The sequence below is a fragment of the Helianthus annuus genome, chromosome 13 (genome assembly GCF_002127325.2).
Source record: "Helianthus annuus cultivar XRQ/B chromosome 13, HanXRQr2.0-SUNRISE, whole genome shotgun sequence".
Classification (NCBI taxonomy): Eukaryota; Viridiplantae; Streptophyta; class Magnoliopsida; order Asterales; family Asteraceae; genus Helianthus; species Helianthus annuus.
Genome location: NC_035445.2, coordinates 172,434,820 through 172,452,900, shown reverse-complemented (window position 1 = coordinate 172,452,900; position 18,081 = coordinate 172,434,820). Strand labels below are relative to the sequence as shown.

General features: G+C 34.6%; 1 protein-coding gene across 1 annotated transcript; it reads left to right on the top strand.

Annotated features, from left to right (window-relative positions):
• Positions 1–11,246: 11,246 nt before the first annotated feature.
• LOC110902375 lies at positions 11,247–11,675 on the top strand. Its single transcript, XM_022149057.1, has one exon. It carries the CDS (start codon positions 11,247–11,249, stop codon positions 11,673–11,675), a length of 429 nt encoding a protein of 142 aa, XP_022004749.1.
• Positions 11,676–18,081: the final 6,406 nt, after the last annotated feature.

Genomic DNA, 18,081 nt, shown 5'->3' with positions numbered 1-18,081 from the left:
ACTAACTTGTTATACTAACATACTAATTACTAATAGTGACATCCTAACCGTACGCTGTTAAAAAAAAAACTTTTTACTGATGTTTAACTTTTTTTTAACATTTAAATAAACGATTTTTTTTACAAAAGTAACATTTAAATAAATGATGATCACAACAACATAAGCTTTTATAGGGTCTTGACTTTGAATGGGCCGAATAGGATATGAGAAAAAGAAATCTATTTAACAATTATTTAATATAACGATGGGCCGAATAGGATATGAGAAAAAAAATCTATTTAACTATTTTCATACAACGAACTAACGAAGTACGATAAATTCATAAATCATTAACAATTTATTCAAACTTTCGAATTTTGACTTATACTGTGAGTTTTAACTTTGACTATTAACTCTTCCTCATTTACTTATGCTAAAAAACTTTAACCAATGATATAAATAACTTTATATCAAATTTATTAATAATCAGGGGCGGAGCTAGGTGGATATTTTTACTTTTATATGACAATAATACAACCAAAACTATTTTTCTACAATGACGTATAAACAATTAGTTAAAAATAAAATAAAAAAATTATTTATGGTCGAGTAGATGGAATTGTTTTCTTTCAATTAACACGTCAAGGTTCGGAACCTGTAAGGTAAATGATAGAGTGGATGGAACTCTTTTCCTTCAATTAAACATGTCAAGGGTTCGGAACCAACAAAGTAAAAGCAAATTGAATTAATAGTTCAAAATGTAATCAATCAGTTGATATAATTTGTACCAGTATTCTCATGACTTTCACTTTTGTTGCTAATATAAAAGAATTATGTGTCTCCCTAACTTTCATTTATATCGTTTCAAAACAACTTATAACATTTTTATTATGATAAATATTATAGCTAATTGTTTATTAAGGTCAAAGATAGTAACTTTTCCACTATATAAGGTTGTCGTACGACGTACTGAGTATATATTATTATCGGAGGATGAGGTTTAAATTTATTTATTGAAATTCATTTGCCAAAGTGCAATGAAGTATGTCACGAGGGGAATATTCTGGTTTGAGATACTTTGTTCCTTGAGAACTAGTCGTCGTTCGTTGATGATACCTACAAAAGATAATTTTTGTCCAAATGTTTACGATGATTTGGAATATATGATTATTATATTACATGACAAATAATCAAATATAAATACTTTTATCATACAAAACGTACAAATACGATGAAAATGAAAAAAAAAAAAAAGATAAGCGGCGACATTTTTGGTAATTATTTACTCGTAGAGTAATTATCAAAATTACTCTATAAATGATCTTGTAAAATTATTTTGATCTTGTAGAGTAATTTTGTAGAGTATCATAATTACTATACAAATGATCTTGTATCGTAATTTTGATTTTGTAAGGTAATTTTGTAGAGTATCATGATTACTATACAAATGATTTGCAGAGTAATTTTGAATTGTATGTTGTTTGATAAACTTGCAGAGTAATTTTGATACACTTGTAGAGTAATTTTGATGCAGGGTAATTTTTATAGACTTGTAGAGTAAGTTTGATAATTATCATACAAGATCAAAATTACTCTACAAGATACACTTGTAGAGTAACTTTGATAATTACCCTACAAAATCAAAATTACTCTACAAGATTATTTTTAGAGTAATTTTGATAATCATCATACGAGCAAATAATTACGAAACTGACACCGTGTTTTTTTTTTTGCATGTCTTTCGTACGTTTTATATGATAAAACACTTTGTATATAAACTTAACCCTATATTAGATAGGATGACTATGCTTTGATGTGTTAAAGGAATAATGTGACGTGTTTATTTTAATAGAGATATGCAACTGTCAACTACGTATGCATGAATTTGGACGGCAGCAAGAGCATTCATAGTGGACCTTTTATTCTCATTCTATATAATAACACTAAAAAAGCACATTTCTTTAAATATTTAATATTTCTCAAAAACCTTTCACATCCAACTCTCTCTCTTTATCTCTATCCTACTTACAAACACTTATTTAATTAGTTTTTTCCCTTTCCTACACATTCACAATAAACATATACATTGTTAATGTAAGCCTCTAAATATAGAAGTGTACTTTAGTTTCTATATACTTTTCTCTATTTTAGAGATTATAATTTAGTAGTGTTTTTGTTGTTTCCTCATTTTTCCTATCTATATTATATAAAAATACATGTATGAAAGGCTCCAATGTTAATACTCTAATTATGTTTAGTTTTTTAAGTATGCTTGAAACATCAATCTACCGGTTAGAAGTAACGAGGAAATGTTTAGGAAATTTCCTCATTTTCTCAGACGTGAAAATTAATATGTATATATTGTTTGTATAATGATATTGTCTGTATAAACATGTAAAAACACATACAATAGACCAGTGGCGAAGCTTGAGATTTTCGACTGGAAGGTCGAAAACATATATACTCAAAAATTTCTATAAAACGGGGGGTCGAAAACGTACATACCCAAAATTTCTATACGAAAACTACATACTCTCCACTACTGAGCAAAAAGTTCGGGGGGTCGGCCGCTCCCTCCCGCCCCCACTATCCTTCGCCCATGCAATAGACAATAACAAAAGTCAAGCCACAACTGAGAATCAGATTTGATAACGCTATGCGGTATGGGGTACGTCCCCACACCGTCGAGGACCGTCGCCGGCCAAAACACCATCTCGCCCCCCTCCGTCCCCGTCGTCACCGGCAAGTACTTGACGTTGGAGACGGGCGCTAAATGCCAAAAATTTGTGAGGAACGATGATTAACAGATTAAAAAATTAAAAATTCAAAAAAAAATATAATAGACCTGCCATTGTTGAAGAGATTGGAGATTTTGTTGCGGTAGGTGCAGGTAAACAAACCCTAGGGGATGATATGTATTGGTTTAGGATGGGTTGGGCTTTGGGGCCTTTTATATTAGTTTTGCTGGGCCTTTTATAATATTATGCCTTTTATATTAGTTTTCGTTTTGTGTAATATTTGTATTATAATATTATGTATTGGTTAATTAATCCTATATGTGTAATATATTTTTAGGATTTTTTTTAAGTTTATGTGTTTTTTTTTGAGAAAAATGCTCGGATAGTCCCTGTGGTTTCGCCTTTTTTCACCTATAGTCCCCAACTTTCTAAAATTACCTGAATAGTCCCCAACTTTTCATTTTTTGTTCCCGGATAGTCCCTGGGTCTAACTTCAGTTTGTTTTCTCTGTTAAATGGGTGTGAAATGACAAAAATACCCTTTCCTTAAAAGGTCAAACCATAGGGACTATCCGGGCATCTTCTTCATTTTTATTTATAAAACCCCACCACCACACTTCATCTTCAACCTCCACCCACCATCACCCTCCTCCACCCTCCACCATCACCGGCCGCCGCCGTCTCCGCCGCGCATAACCACTGCCGTTGTCGTCATCCTCTTTTCCACCGCCTGAAAACAGCAAACAACACAAACACAGACCACAACAAGCCTTTCCCCCCTCTCAATTCCTCATTCCCACCCCCGATAGACAGCTGCCGGAGCCGATTAACCGGCGCTCCGGTGTTGCGTAACCCGACCAGACAACAAACCACACAACACCCCTTCATCGACAAACAATCAAACCCCCTACGTCGGTTAATGGAACCAGAAAGAGAGCCGCCACGCACGGCGGCGGCGTGGCGGCAGAACAAGAAGAGACGGAGAGAGGGACGAGAGAGACAGATCAGATAAAGTGTGGTGTGCGGCGGCGGTAGAGCCGCTAGATGCAGCGACGGCGGTGGTGGTCGGTGGTGTCTCGCCGGGAACTATAACAGTTGGATAATTATTGGGTTCTTGTCCGGCTGCTGCAAGTATTGTGGTCGATGGATGCCCGGTTATTTGATTTGTGAGATTGTTGGTGAAGGTGTATAGATGTGTTTTTGTTGCCTCTTTATTCTTGAACTGTATTTTCCATTGTTTCAAAATGTAAACTGAATTGTTATTTGTCATGTAAAACAGAGTACTTGAGAACAAAATGATGGTGTCATATGATTTAAGATGGTGAATATAAAGTCATAGATTTAATTTAAGGATGTTTTGATTTATGGTTATGGACAGTTAGTTTAGAGGTGACTAGGGTGTTTTAGGGTTTCTTTAAAGAAAATTGCAGAGAAGAAGGTGATGGTGGAGGGTGATGGTGGGTGGTGGTTGAAGATGAAGTGTGGTGGTGGGGTTTTTCTCTAAAAATATAGAAGATGCCCGGATAGTCCCTGTGGTTTGGCCTTTTAAAGGAAAGGGTAAATTGGTCATTTCACACCCATTTAACAGAGAAAACAAACTGAAGTTAGACCCAGGGACTATCCGGGAACAAAAAATGAAAAGTTGGGGACTATTCAGGTAGTTTTAGAAAGTTGGGGACTATAGGTGAAAAAAGGCGAAACCACAGGGACTATCCGGGCATTTTTCTCGTTTTTTTTTTAAGTTTATCTCTTTTTTTTGAGTTTGTGTAATGGTTTTTAATATTAATGAAAATATTTTGTTAATTTATTTGTTAAATGTTAAAAAAAGTAGAAGATTAAAAAAATAAAAAACATAAAAGTGGTGGGGTATGATCATCTAGTACCATCCTCTATACCCTCTAGTTTTGTGAGATGGACCATCCTTAGGAGGACTATGACGTGACGCCTACGTGGCGGATCATCCTCCCTTGAAGGGCCATCACCATACCCTCTAGCCTAAGTGGCACATGACATATATTGATACATCTTTTATAGTACAACAATCGAAGTAGCAGTTACAACTGATAGAAGTGAACTCGATAGTCCAAGTATAACACAATGTTACAACTGATAAGTAAGTAGAACAGAGAAAAATAAACGTGTTGCGATAAATCTGTCAAATGGAAAAAAATATACCAAAAAACGGTGAACCCCACACACATATTACGGCGTATTAACTTACAAAATTTAGAACGAACGTAAAACAAATAACTTGTGAAAGATGAAACTTATGAGAGGTCAAAGATGAAAATAAAAAAGTGTTAAGGCTAAATTACAAAAGAGGAAAAATATTGGGTTAGAAATGAAAAATCATTTTTTTTAAATCTCCCCATGCATATGGTACAACTACATAAAGCAACATTTTATCGCTAATTTATAGTTGAGTTAAATGCTTGGTTGGTCCCTGTGGTTTTCAAAAATTGCAGACTTGGTCCCAGTTGTTTACTAATTACACAGAGGTGTGCAGAGGTGAGAGGGGGAGGAGAAGGAGAAGGAGAAGTGAGGGTGTGGGGATGTCGGTAGTTGCCGGTGGTTTCTTGCCGACTCCAAATTCCCCCAATCTCGAACCCTAATTTTCAACATCTTCATCGTCTCCATCAGGTAATGAAGATGAAAATGGGTCAAAAGTAAACTAAACAAAACTTATAAAGAGAGTTAATAAGCAAGGGTATTTTGGTCATTTAACATGGACTTAACTGAGAAATTTAACTGATGTTAGGGCTAGGGACCAACCGAGTGCATTTTTGACAAGTCTTGAGACCACGCGTGTAATTAGTAAACCACTAGGACCAAGTCTGCAATTTTTAAAAACCACAGGGACCAACCAAGCATTTAACTCTTTATAGTTTATAATTGTTGCCCATGTCCTACAACATATTATGTTATTTGAATAACCAAAAGGATAAAAAAACGTTAACTTACCAAAAAAACCTATATGTGATTCAACTTTAATAATATATATGTTTGAGTTTCCATTATTTGTATAATACTATTCACAACTCGGTTTTGAGGAAAGTTTATATCAAGATGAAGATAAAATCAGACATATTGCAACAACATACTTGGAATTATATAAAAAATTGTATCTGAAAAGTTATAATAGAAAAACAAAATATGCTCAAAATCAATTATAATAATAAAAGGGATAAACTTAAGAAAAACACAAACTACTGTTCATTTTCACGGTTTTTAAAACTTTGGTGTAGTTTTAAATCAATGAAATGATATGGTTTTCTAGCATGACACCAATAAAACGTGTGATGTTGATATTGTAGAAATATACAAAGAAGCTTCACTAGAAGGGACGATAACATTGAATGAGTAAAAACAAATTAGATACTTTACAAGAGATTAATCTAACCAAACTTGTAAAAAAATTGTTAAAAATAAGTAACTACTATGATTAGTATAAAGTTTATTGTGTTTGTTTTCTATTTGGAGTTTGTGTAGGTAGCCTTTGCATCGCGAAATACTTTTACATTAAAATTATTTTTTGGCAAAGTTTAAGTAAAAATAAATACATGAATTACGATGAATTCAGAATTTTTAAATCAAACAAAAAACAACGATTACCGTGACTTTTTGTTCACAGTTTTATCAGAAAGTTATTTAGTTAGGCTGGTCGGTGTGGGCATCGGCCTTGGGGTGTCGAAGACCGGCGCCGCAACTCCCCCATTCCCCCCACTGTCGGCAGCCTGTTTAGCTACCTGCAAACGTTGAAGACGTCCCTTTAGAGGACAAAACCCCCTCACGCACATATATACATCATACAACATATACATATATTTTAGGCCCATCTCCCATTTCCTTACCTTCATTCTCTTTGCCACATCATCACACCCGATCTACGTGGCGCCTACGTAGCGGATCATCCTCCAAGGGAAGACCATCATCATACCAATAACCTTATATTAATTCTAGCGTTGCAGACTGAAAAAATAATTAGAAAAAAATAGTGATAATGAATTAAATTTAATTTAGTATTAAGGTTTTAGTAGAATAAAAGGATAGTAAAGTTGTAATATTTAATATTTTGAGTTTATTATGTGTATAGATATCTGTTAGAATTTAAAGAATTAAATATATTTTAAATAATAATAAAATATTTGTATGGTCAGGGGCGGATCCAGCCATATTTGTGGGTTTCCATAAACCCAGTGCGTTTGGGGAAAATGGAAAAAATAATGAGAACCTTATCGAATTTAGAAAAAGATACTGAGAATTAAAGAGAATTTACCAAAAGGAAAAAACAATGAAATATTTGTATGGTCAGGGGCGGATCCGCCATTGTGTATGGTTGGTTAAAAAAATATCGGATATATGGTTATGTAAATGTCTAAATGAATACGCACATGTTTGCATAATCAAAGTAAATTCGTAAATACAATGAGATTGATTAAAGGGAACAAGATACTTTATTGATTTATTAATCAATAATACATTCACGATGGAAATAAGATTGAATTACAAATACAAAAACAAGTGATAAAATGGGTGAGATCACAATCATGGATAGTTACCAATTGTCACATATATAGGTTCAGGATATCAAACCTATATTTAGTTTTGATCAAGTCATTTATTTTATTCCCTTCATTTAATAAATAACATGTGCAAGAAATACATCTGTGAAACATAAGAACTAGGTTCAGAATATCAAATCTATTCGTAATCCCAGATTATCAACTTTAGTCTGGAATATTGATTAAAACATTCACCCATAACAAGAGGGTATTAGATCATGAGGTCAAATAGAGTAATTTTTTTTCCATAGCATTTATTATTATTATTATTATTATTATTATTATTATTATTATTAACTAGGATTACGACCCGCCGCAATACGGCGAGAATTCTTTATTTATAACTAAGTCGATCTACGACCCACACGTTATGTTAAACCTGTCAAACGGGGTAAAAATAGACGATGTAAAAACGTTCACCCACACACGCACGTTGTGTCGTGTTAACTCGTAAAATTTAGAACGAAACGTAAAAACGTTAAGCCAAAGACATAGCTGTGATGTGTTAAGTCACAAAAGTTAGAACCAAGCATAGAGCGAAAAATTTGCGAAAAATGGAAACTATAAATGACCAAAGTTGAAAGTAAAAAAAAGTTATGATGATAGATTGCAAAAGATAAAAAGTTTTGGGTTAAAAGTAAAAAAAAAAATAGTTTTGGGTTAAAAGTAATTTACGAAATACTTTTGGGTGAAAAGTAAAAAAAACATTTTTTTTGAAAGCCCCCAAAGCCAACGTTACGACAACAATATGCATAACAATTTTTTCTTTGAAAACCCCCAAAGCACACCCCGCGTTGCGGCGGGGCGTAAAACGGTGTCAAATAGTACTAATGTCACACAACCGTCATCGACAACCAACACTGACTTGACCTATAATATGCGTATTGCGACGAACATGTCAAACATGGAAAATAGAGGTAAAAAAGTTGAACCACACATGCACGTTGCGTCGTATTAACTCGAAAAATTTAGAACTATACGTAAAACGAAAATTTGCGAAAGATGAAAAGTATAAGTGACAAAAGTTGTGAAGTTAAATTGCAAATAATGAAAAGTTTTGGGTTAAAATTTAAAAAACAAATTATGTAGGGTTAAAATTGGAAAAGATACAAACATTTGGGTTAAAACTAAAAAATCAAGTTTTTTTTTTTTTTTGAAAAACTCATAAAGCATAACTTACAACTAATAATGCAAAAAAAGTTTACTTATATAGGTTTTAATATTCAAAGCTTCACGTTTACTTAATTGAATATCAAGCATCTTTCAAATGTTCATACTACTTTTTACATCTTTGCCTTGATATTTTTGGTAACCTGCTATTCTAAAGTCTAAAACTCTAGAAGTGTAAAAGATACTTAGTCATTAAGTAAAAATTAAAAGAAAAGAGTATCTACAACGTACTTTTATAGTTTTGTGTTTTTGATCGCAACCTTTTTGTTACTTTTTGCTTTTACCCATTTGGTCTCTCTTAATGTATTCTATTTACAAACTATAAATTAACAAATTTTTCTTGCTTTGATAGTGGTAAGATGTGCATTGGGTGTTTCTCAAAAAAAATTGCATTTTTAACTTTTAACCCAAAGGTTTTTATGTTTCTCATTTTCAACCCTTTGACATTTTTAGTTTTAACCCAAAGTTTTAAAACTTTTCAATTTAACCCCAACACTTTCTTATTTTCAACTTTGGTCCCTTATACTTTTTATCTTTCGCAAGTTTTTCGTTTTACGTTTCGTTCTAAATTTTGCGAGTCAACACGCAGCAACGTGCGTAGGGGTGTTTAAAAAACTCGTGGCTCGCAGCTCGCTCGAAACTCGCTCGAAAAAAGCTCGAAGAAAGCTCGGCTCGAAATTGGCTCGGTTGTAAACGAGCCAGCTCGGCTCGGCTCGATTTATAAACGAGCCGAGCTCGAGCTTGGCCTGGCTCGGCTCGTGAGCTCGTGAGCTGGCTCAATAAGGTTTACATCCTCATTTTTTGTCCCACATCGCTTAGAAAACAAAAACTAAGGGAGTATCTCCCCTATAAAAGAAGGTAAAGACAATGGAGATACTGAATTAACTATTTATACTTGCATATTTAGCCATATGGTTAAATTAAATGGCAATTATGGCCCTTAGGCTATGAAGAAGTTCATTTTAAGGGCTTTTTAAGTAATAAATTTTGCGGTTCTTTGTTAGTTCGAGCTAGATCGAGCCGAGCTAGCTCGAATTCTAATCGAGCCGAGCTCGAGCCTCAAATCTCAGCTCGATTTGAAATTCGAGCTCGAGCCGAGCCAGCTCGAATCGAGTTCGAGCCGAGCTCGAGCTGGGTCTAGCTCGGCTCGACTCGGCTCGTTTACAGCCCTAAACGTGCGTGTAGGGTGCAACGTTTTTCGTCTGTTTTCCCTGTTTGACAGTCCAGTCGTAGCGCGTCTATTTTTCCCACGTTTAAAAAGTTCATCGCAACGCGCGAATCGTAGATCGACTTAGTTATTTTTTTTACGTTTTACGTTTCTATATAATTTTTTCGCATTAACACGCCGCGACTGGGGTGCGTGGTTCAACGATTTTACGTATGTTTTTTGTCCGGTGTTATTTTTTACTTTCTTATTTATTTTATTTTTACAAGCTCTTCTGATGTTGGTGTTCGTTGGCAGTGGTTTGGCATTAGTGTTACTTGGCACAATTTTACTAACGTATTTAACCTATTAAGTTTTTTTTTTTTACTAATAATTTGTTTTGAGTTTACCGTTATACCTTCTTTACTTAAGAAAAACTGATTTTTTTTCACGTGCATAGTTTGACGTACGTGCCTATATAAATTCGATTTTCTCTACGTGTTGACGTAAACTTTTTCTGGAAACGAGTTAGGTCAAATATAATATGTTTTCGTTTAAAAAACATTTTTACGTGCATATTTTTATGTACGTTTCGGTATAAATTTGAGTTGGTGTATGTTTCGACGTAAACTTTTCTAGAAAACGAGTGAGGTGATGCTTCGTAAATTTTGTTTCAAATCGAGTGGAATCAAATTAGGGTTTGCTTTTTTCCATTTTTTCAGAAGCTCTAATTCATCTCTTTTGATTATACGTGTCAGCTTTTCCGTTATACCCGTTACATTTTCTATGTATGACTCGGGTCACATATAATACGTTATGATTGTTGGGTATAAATTTGATTTACTTTGTGTTTGATCCAATTGCAATGCTTATATAGGTAACGTTGAGTTCAATCAAATACGTTGAAACACGTGTTTTCATATGGTTAACGCATCACATAACGTTTGGAGTAATCTATTCGATGTTTACGATGTATCGCGCCGCAACGCGCGCAGGTCTTATTGCTAGTTTTAATTAAAATGTATTCTATCCTATCTTACTTAAAGTGGAAAGTTAGACTTAACTGAATATTAAAATTTAAAAGTGGTTTTCATGCTTTTTTACCCTACAATTTCCTTCATATATGTGTCATTTATCTTTTCCATGTCCGTACCTTACACTAATGAAATGAATCGAGAATCGAAACAATACCGAGTTGCCGACCAAACAAGTCAATACATGTATCTATATTATAAAAACTGGTCTCGGTATTTATTTTTATGGTTTTTTATTGATGTAACATATTTGGTTTCTTTAAAAATATATGTTTTATAAAATATCAAATATACCATTGTGATGCGCTTACTTTTTATCTGTGTTTCGATATGAATCTTATTATGGTCAATCATGAGAGGATCCGTTGAACCAAAGAACTGTATACGTAGTTAGAACTGATATCCAAATATAATTTGTTTTTACCTTTTCTATTAATCTCATATATACCTTCGTATTTTGTTTATTTAAGATTTATACCTTTATATTTTGTTGATATTGCAAATCTACACCAAATTATACGATATATGGGTGTGCAATTTTAAATTGTTTATGACGTCATTTGTCATTAATAGGTATGGGGGCCGGCTGAGGTCCGACAACGGAAAGATTTAACGGGATTATGGAGCATGGCCTGGCTCGTGATGTCGAATCCGTCTCAGGCAAGTGGCGTAAAATGAGCAAGACCATCAATACCTTTAACGGGTATTATAACCAAATTTACACTTGTCCTCCTAGCGGGAGTAACGAAGAGGACATTCTTAACCTTGCTATGGCTAAGTGGGACTCTCAAAATTCAACGCCTTTCCCACACCTCCGAGCATGGAACGTTTTAAAGAAAGAACCAAAATGGAAGGCGGTTCCAAATGAGGTCGCAACCGCCAAACGGACTAAAACTTCCGAGTCCGGAAGTTATAGTGCGGGAGGCTCCACTGCTCGTTGTCAAATCGACATAAACGACGACCCGGAAGATGACGAGGATGTGTTGCCCGTTCACGAGTCGGAACGTCCCACCGGAAGGGACAAAGCAAAAAAAGAGGCGGCCGGATAGCGCAAAGGGTCCGGCTCGAGTGGAGGGGGCGGATCGAAGGCGTCTTCGAAAATGGACGACTTGATAAACGAATTCCGTTCGTTCAAAGAGTTCGCGGCCGAAAAATATACTCACAAGAAAACTGTGTCGGCCGACTATGCTCGAGCGGAGGATTTTAGGATTATGAGGTTGGATCTCGACTCGGTTCCGAAGGATGAACGCGAGGTTTATCGGAGGATGAAAGAAAAGATGAAGAAAAAATGGACGTCGTAGGTTGTTTAGTTTTTTTAATCGTATCGGAATTTTTTTTTCGGTTTTATGTTTTTAGGAAATGTAATTTTTTTTAATGTTATGAAATGAATTTATTTATGTTGTATTTTTAAATGTTTTTGAAGTTTTTATAAAGTTAACAAAAAAAACTTAGAAAATTATAAAATAATAGGTGGGGTAGGCTCATCTTCCACCCCCTCAAAATGTATGGAAGCCCATCCTCCATGAGATGGTGATGTGACGCCTACGTGGCGGCCCATCCTCATGGAGATGAGTCTCTCCATACCCTCTAATCTTACTTGATGAAGATTGCATGATATTTACATTAAACATTTTGTTTTTATATTCATATCACGTAACAGTGTCACCGATCGCTTGTATAGATAATTATGTTTTTAAAAAGTTAGTATTTTATTGAAAAATAAAGTTGTTTTTAAAAAAATAGTATTTTATTGAAAAATAAAGTTGAGGTAAAGTACATATCAAACTTTGCACATTTATAAACAATTTTAGCGGTGAATTTCTTTTAATTACTATGGTCTGTGAGACTTGAACCCAAAACATCTTCCTTTAAACCCAGGTGTTATGAGATATCAAATATGGACTGTGAGTTAAATTCATCACAACGTGAATATGATGGAGGAAGTGAAATCGCTCGGATACTTATGGCTAAAGAATCGTGTAAAAGCAATCACGTTGAAATGGGGGCAATGGTGCAAGTTTAGTTTTTAATTCTTGATTGTAAATGTGGTTTGTAGGATACCCTTCTGGTTGTATATATTTTGGGTTTAATAAATCAGCCTTTAAAGAAACAAAAAAAGTAATAGTGGCTTATTATTTTATAGGTCTGTGATGTTACATATTGTCACTAACAGTGATGTATTCGTTTAGTTTAAGGTTTTTTTTGGTTTAATTTTACAATAGTGATGTATTCATTTAATTTAAGTTTTTTTTTTTTTTTTGTTTAATTTCAATATCTGTGATGAAAACAAATGAGTTAAATGTCATTTTAGTCTCTGTGGTTTAGGCCATTTTATTAGTTTAGTCCAAATGTTTTATTTTTTGCCTATAGGTCTAAAAATGTTTCATCGTTGCCATTTTAGTCCACTGAGTTAACTTCATCTATTTTTTCTGTTAACAAGAAGGGCATTTCAGTCATTTTATATGTAATTCTATGAACTAGAAGGACACTTCAGCCATATAAAATTACCGAATTGTCTTTCTCGTTAACAGAAATAATGGATGAAGTTAACTCATGGACTAAAATGACAATGGTGAAATTTTTTTGGACCCACAGACGAAAAATGAAACATTTTAACTAAACTGGCAAAATGACTTAAACCACAGGGACTAAAATGACATTTAACTTTTTTTTAAACGAATAAACGATAGGGGTTGTTAATAAGTCGATAATTATCATGATGTAGGAAGCCCATATGTATATAATAAGAGAAGGCCAACGAGCCCAAATGAATTCACAAAGAGGAAAAAAAGCCCAAATACCAGTTTTGAAGCTTTTTCGCGCACAGAAAGCCCAATAGGTCGGGCTAAATTGAAGTGGGATGAAATACGAAATCCAAAAGGTGTGTGAGGTGTATCATGTATGAAATTGATCTCGAACGTTGATCAAGGCAAATCAATGGTTAAGATGAGACCGCGAAAATATTATAACTAACGCGCGCAAAAAAAAAAGGTATGCTAGCAATCGTTGATCTTATTTCCATCAATTTTTTTTAACACACATATTTTTACACACTTCGTTATTCTTTAAAAAAATTATTAGTATGACTATATGGTATTGCTTATGCTTAAAAAAATACTTTATTTTTGAAAAGTTTGTTGTGTTGCATGTAAAGGTTGTGTAATTATGTATACAAGGGCGCGTGATTATGTATATAGGTTACGCTTTTTTTTTACGTGTATAATTGTTAGTGATTATAATGTGTTATGTGATTCTTCCCTCACTTCGTAAGTTTCACTCATCTTCCCCAAAATCTAGAACACGTTTAGATAATCGTAATAGCTGATGTCAAATGTAACACCTCGAATTTTTGTGTCCAATGATGTGTTAACACGTGTCATTTGTTTACACGTGGCATCTATAATAAATAAAGGACAAATTTTGACAAACCTTGAAAGTATATAAATTCGAGGGTTATAAATGTCAACAAGGGTAAATATACTGTATAGTATCCCTAAATAATGCTTAAACCTTAAACGAATAAATTATAGATCGTACAAAAACAAAACGCGGAAGAAAGTGAGAGATTACAAACTGCAGGGGTTAACTGTGTCAACATGTTTAATAATACCTCTGAGTGACCCTTTAACGTTCCAAAGACTTTGTAACGGTATTATACCCTCACTAAAATAATATATATGAATTTCGCGAAGTTTCGATATGAAACGAGAAAGTTACGTTCGAATTCGTAGAAGAAGGGTTAAAAGCGTCAACAGTGAAAGTTAAGGCTTTCCAATAAAATTAATAAATAAACCGGGGACTTAATAATGCGGGTAAATAACACGAGGCCCCTATCGGTAAATAACCGAGGGCCAAACCGCAAAGTTACCCCTTCAAAACCGAAAGGTCAGGTAAATCATTACGAAAGATTTCGTTATTAATGGCCAGATTCTGTAATCATAACAAAAGATTTAAAAATTCTGAAATCTTAACCTCTCGCGACCCGCGTGAAGGTTATGTTTAAGTTGAGGCGGGCCGCGAGCCACCTCAATTACACATCTGATTTATTAAACTCAGGCGACCCGCGTTATAATGCATGGGAACTCCCATGCGGGCCGCGTAAAGTGCCCAGATGCAGAAAGTTGTAGTTTCTTGCCTTTTGGAGCTTGTGAACGATCAAATCTTCAATTAATGAAGCATGGGCGCCCCCTACTCGACCCATACACCTTAGGGACACCTGCCCATGATCCATGATCAGTATAGGCCAATGTGGAATGATCTTGAGGTTCATTTTGCACTATAAATAGCAATGTTGTAGTTACAACATTCACACAACTCAAAACACAACTACTGATCATTCTAAGAAGCTCCAAGCATCTTTCTCTGCTCTATAAGCAAGAACACAACTTCTGTAAGTGATCTAACCCTTTGTGGTTTCACATTTCCTTAGTAAATGGCTAAGAACCAAACCGTCGTAACTACGGTTTGACTTTACAATAAATCAGTAATGGTTCAGTCTTATGACGAATCAAAAGTGGTTATGAGTTGGTATTTATGTGGGTAATAAACCTCTAAAATGGTTCCCCCTGATCACCACTCTAACTATGTCAAATGTCGAGTCAAACGTGCGGTTAAAAAGTCAACAGAAAGCTATTTTAGCAATTTATGCATAATCTGTAATGTATATGTTATGGAACATGTTTTGACAATCATAAAACATGATAATAAGTATATAAACCTGTTTGCGCTCGTTTGAATCGATCATTTACTATATTAACTCGGTTCGGAGCCGAATGTCACAAAAGTTTGACTTTTGCTTTGACTTCAGTTCTGACCCGTTTTAGTGAGGTATAAATATACCTTAGGACTCTCTTAGGACCAGGTCACATGTTGGTATAAGCCTCTGTGGTCGGTTCATGAGTTATCCGTGTCTTTTGCGCAATTCCGTCATTCGCCTAAAAGTTGACCGTAACGACCTTTTAAAATTAAAACGAGTATTTCGGACACGTGAACGGACCAAAACCTTGCTTATTAAATTATAAACATGTCCTTAAAGTTTCACGTCAATCCGAGGTCTAGAATGAGAGTTATGCTAAAAGGCGCACTTTTAAGAAAGTTTTGTAATTAACGACGCAATTAGCATAACGCCCATCTAACCCAAGTTTTCGTCACCAAAACTTTTACCCACTGTGGTAAAATAATATTTTGGGAATTTTAAAGATTTTTAAAAATTTTTACCTTGCTCATAACCTGCGGTTATGGCTACGGTTCGGTAAATACCGAATATGCCCTTTTTTGCCAAAACGGGAGTTCTACAAGGTCTTTTGACCCGATTCCAGTTGCTACTGGTTTTAAATAATAAATAAAGTATTTTAAGCTTTATAAGCTGTTCAGGAAACTCAGATTTCCTGTAGAACTCGAAAAGCCATTTTAAAGTCTTTAAAATGACCGAAAAGCCCCTACGGGGCATAATATTTACTTAAACTCGTTACGGGCGTCACGGAAGGTATCCTACTGATACCACAACACATTTAAGGCATATTGACTTAGGAAATAAGCGTAGGACACTTATGGTTAACCGTTTCGCCTATTTGCGCACACGGTACGGCCCATGGAACTAGTTTTCGTGCAATAGCCGATATGGATCAAATTATATTATTTGAACCCCAAAATCCAGAGTATGAACTATAAACCCATATAAAACAAGTCACTGAACTTGTTGGGTCCAAATCATACTCCATTCTCGGTTTTCGCCTTTTCGTGCGAATTAACCATATCTATATATCGGAATCAACCGGTTTAAGCTACGGCTAATATAAGGACCGTTAGGATTCTAAGAGGTTAATTAAAACCTTCGTTCCAGATTAGGAGCCCCAGTAAAAGCTATCGGTGACTTGATCTAAATTAAGGATTTATACTTGCAAAGGTAAATACTTTAACTTATTTCCCCTATATGGGCTTGGGTTACGGTATATTAATACCGCTTGATTGAGCATTATATAATTCCATCGCTTAGGTGGTTAATTGATTAAATATGATCGGCTCATTTAAACAGTTTTGTTGCTTATAAGCCTTTGGGGGGTTTAATGACCGTTGTCCCGGATATCCTTGGCATCATTTTACGAAATGGCCACGACCATCGACATCCCGGTGTAGGCGTACACCCGGTATAAAGTGTCGACATTAAAATTAAAAGACGTAGCCGTTGGTTTTCATACTACGGTTTTACGCAAACGTGATGTGTCTATAAATCTTTAACCCGGCACGACCCGGGCTACTGAACACATAAAAGAACATGTAAAACGTTCACAAGATCATTATGAATTTTCCCAAGTTATAAAAGAGTTTGTGCCTTGTGCATTCAAATCAATTTTAATAAACATTTTCAAATGTGTCAGTTGAATGTATTTACCAGTGTAAACTGACGTATTTTCCCCAAAAAGATTAAGTGCAGGTACCTAAACGTAATTGGCTGGTATTAGCTCCCTAGCGTCGGGATAAGTCTCGCAAGCTTGATTGCAGTATCTGATGGAACAATACTTTATATCTATTTACGATCCACTGTGGATATATCCAACCCCTGTAATACATTTTGATATTACGATCAGAGGTTGAAATTTATATATTTATCTTATGCTTCCGCTGTGCATTATATAATTGTGTGGTTTGACTATATTGTTGCCAACATCGTCACGGTAATCCCCCACCGGGCCCACCGGTGAGACACGTGGAAATCGGGGTGTGACATCAAATCGTTCAATAATCGGTCGAAATCACGCAGATGAAGAAGATCATAAGGTTAGTCATATCAATTCAATGTTAGTCTAGTTTTGTTCAAGATCTCAATCAAATTTTCCTTTTAGTCAAACTATATGCGACGATTATGTGTAATTTATGTGTGTTCATGATTAAAATTGCTTGTGTTTCGTGAATGAATGATGTTAAATTATGCAAAATGTTCTGAAGAATTTGTTCAAGTTATGCAAACGTTAGTGACTAACTTGTAATCGACATGTCAATGTAAATTTTATGCGGGCAACTTATTCCGAACAATTATAAGTTTTTAATCTTGCAATAAATTGATTGATTTTCATATGTACTTTCAATAGTTTATATCTTTTTTGGACACAAATTACATGATGCAATTATTTGCTTTCATATATCAATCTAAGTTTAATCTCCCACGATGGTACCAACCTCATTATGTTGGTTATATCATTATGAACTACAAAGATCCTAAATGTGTAATATTTGGTGATGTGTATTGTATTTTCTAAATGGTGCATTTTTTCCATTTTTTTAATTTTAATGTATAGAATTAATGAATTGTAGCAACTTTTAAAATTTATGTATTTGTTAAACTTGTTCGTTTTCATTATTATTTAATATTCTAGGATTGAAGAGTATCATGACGTTGAAACGAGTTGTGATTATCATCCAACCATCAAGGTGAGTTTAGTTTGTCAACACACATTT